Genomic DNA, 2813 nt, shown 5'->3' with positions numbered 1-2813 from the left:
CTTCTCAACAGTTTGTTAAAAAGTTGTTGTTTTTTCCAGTGGGAATACACAGTGTTTTAAACATGTTCGTTAATAAAATGATCATGCTAAACAAATGTAATAATTATTGAACAGTGTAAAATGTGAGAACAAAAATACATTCTAAAAGTTGATGTTTCTTTACACATTTTATAGCATTGTTTGTAGGTTTTCCAGGGGCAGATACAGTCTCAGCTATGAAGAGTTGGAGTGCACCAGGGCCTAAAGTTATACACATATGGAAAAAAGAAAGAAAAAAAAAACATCGCTATCTGTAAAAGAGCACAAACCTGGAGCCTTTCTCTGTGGAGTGTTCTCCTTGTGTTTGTGTGGGTTTTCTCCAGGTACTTCGGTTTCCTCCCACATGTGCTCAGGCCTCCCTTCAGAAAAAGCTCCGTGGTTTTAATAATGAGAATTACCTGTTTAAAAAAAGCTTTAAAAATCATTTCAGGTTGAAGTATCAAGCTTTTTTTTACTTTTGGCCACAAGATGWCGCCAAAGATATGTGTTGAAAAGCTTTGAGCAATGAAACCTTTTCTCCATCTTACTTATATTTTATCGGCAAACTTTATACTTACATGTGCACACGCGCGCACACGAGGCAGTGTCTGGTGTTATGTGGTTAAATGAGGGTGTGGATGTTTATGAATGAGGGTTAGAGTTAGAAAAATGAGCTTGAACGACTTATGTTCATAAAGACTTGCATCTTTTCTATAATTTAAAATACACRACTATAATTTAACAAGTGCTTTAATCCTTAAACAAAAATATGCTCATCATACCGTAATAAAATTAAGTCAGTAAAAGTTGTGGGATGGGGGGTGGCTTTCATCCCCTGGACTTTAATAATGTTCGTTGTGAGTCCTCTTTACTATAGACGATCTTTGCTACCGGTGCCAGTCTGACAGGTCTCAGGCTCGCGTTACTTTATGAAACCTTGGCTCAGCAAGGGTGCTTCACTGTCTTGATTATTTTATTTGTAAATAGAGAAAGAGTGTAGATACTTAACATAGATAATATTGTCTCGGACACTCTGCTGGACGGTAAGGACTCAAACTAACAGGAAGTATTGTGTTACCGGACACAGTTTTTTGCCTGCTAGCACAACATRATCAAAGCTACCGATGAGGCGGAGATCTTAAACTGAAGTTATCTCTGCTGTTGTAATCCTACCTGACAATCATTTATGGACGATCATCGAGTTACTTTGTCCTTATTGTTCAAGTTTATATGTAACCTGGACGCTGCAGGAGACCGGAAGTAAAACATTTTACAAAATAAATGTTTTTTGCTATTAAATCTGAATTAATTTCATTCTTGTTTTTTTAATGTAATGGATACATTTTTACCCTGAGTGGTAGTGACTATATATAACTACAGTTAATCTTTGATCAGGTTTTCTCAAGCTTAGTTTAGGTTGATATCTGAGAGTTATATTTTGAAAGGTCTGTTTTAGTTATCTTGGACATTTCTGATCTTTAAACCCTGTTCTGGCATGGCTACCGGAGGAACAGTGAGCTGCACCGTGTTGTACATTGTGCTTGACAGTATCATCACTACTGTCCTGTACATACATGGCTCACAGCTGAGTATATTTACAAAAGAGTCTCTGGACTTTAACATGTTTGTGTCYGCCTTGGACCTGTGGGGCACCCTGCTGCTYCGAGCATCCCTCCTCCTGGGAGCCTCCCTAGGGGTGTCGTGGAACAAGAAGGACGGTCCCAGGAGAGTTGCCAGGTCCAGCACTCTAGTTCTTTTCACCTGCATGGTGGTGATGACCTTTGCCCTGGCCAAGCTGCTGATGCTGACCGAGCAGGATGTTCTGAGTCATCAGTACTGGCTCCTCGGCCTCATATGTTGGACCTGCGCCTCCTCTCTCTGYGTTGTGCTGCTCTGGAGGCAGCTTGGGAGGGAGTCCAACCCGGCGAACAGTCCTGACAGCAGGAGTGGAGGAGGAAGGGGCTGTGAGGACACTGAGAAGCTGGTGGAGACAGCTGGTGAGGAGGATGGGAGGAAGGAAAAAGAGGAGGTCAGCTCAGGGGCTACACTGGGACGCCTGCTCACCTACTGTAAGGATGATGGTGGSCTGCTTTCTGTCGCCGTCCTCTTCCTCCTGGTCTCTGCAGTTTGTAAGTATCCTTCAGACAGTTTTTGGCTTCCTTTTMAACTGCAGCAATCTGTTTTGTAGGACACAGTGTTTTCTCTTATAAAGTGTGATGCAACTGTAGCAAAGATCTGGCGATATAATGAGAGCATACAAAACCATTGTTTGTCTTATATCATATAAGACAAAAATATACTGGAGAACTTTTGTGGCATCAAAAAAGTCACACATTCATCACACTGTTTATTATTTGTGTTTATTTGCATATTTGTAGAGAATCTTTGAATACAGTAAACTAGATACGGCAGAGCGGAAGCATCAAGTCATCAGAACAGATTTATTGTTTTGGTTCGGGTTCTGGAGAGGGTGGGGTCGCTCATTGGTGGGCCCGATGGGCAGCCCTCCATCAGAGCTAAACAACAAATAAAGTCTGAAGCTCCTACGTTGAAGAGTTTTTGAGCTCTAAGCATTTTTGTATGTCCACACACCCTCTTTTTAGATGGAGCCCCCTTCTTAAATATGGGGTCTATTGTCCTGATGCATCTCAGTAATCCAGGTAGAAAAAATCAAACAAAAAAATAAGTAGGTCCTCTGGATGGAAAAAAGAAAAAAATTGTACAGGTCTTCTGGACGGGTTCTTCTCTAACAAAACGTTTCGTCTCTCCTCCAAGAGTCTTCTTCAGTCTGAGAG

At 41.2% G+C, this 2813-nt stretch overlaps 1 protein-coding gene across 1 annotated transcript in view; it reads left to right on the top strand.

Annotated features, from left to right (window-relative positions):
- Positions 1-934: 934 nt before the first annotated feature.
- The window catches only part of abcb9 (ATP-binding cassette, sub-family B (MDR/TAP), member 9), a 23975-nt gene continuing 22096 nt past the window's right edge, over positions 935-2813 (top strand). Inside the window, exon 1 of the mRNA XM_014014712.1 lies at positions 935-2147. Within this exon, the coding sequence (XP_013870166.1) occupies positions 1514-2147 (634 nt within the window). The 5' untranslated portion in view covers positions 935-1513. The remainder of the gene's footprint in view (positions 2148-2813) is intronic.

This window comes from Austrofundulus limnaeus, unplaced genomic scaffold (assembly GCF_001266775.1).
Source record: "Austrofundulus limnaeus strain Quisiro unplaced genomic scaffold, Austrofundulus_limnaeus-1.0 Scaffold118, whole genome shotgun sequence".
Classification (NCBI taxonomy): Eukaryota; Metazoa; Chordata; class Actinopteri; order Cyprinodontiformes; family Rivulidae; genus Austrofundulus; species Austrofundulus limnaeus.
Note: the sequence above shows the minus strand (reverse complement) of the source record. Positions and strands in the feature narration are given on the sequence as shown.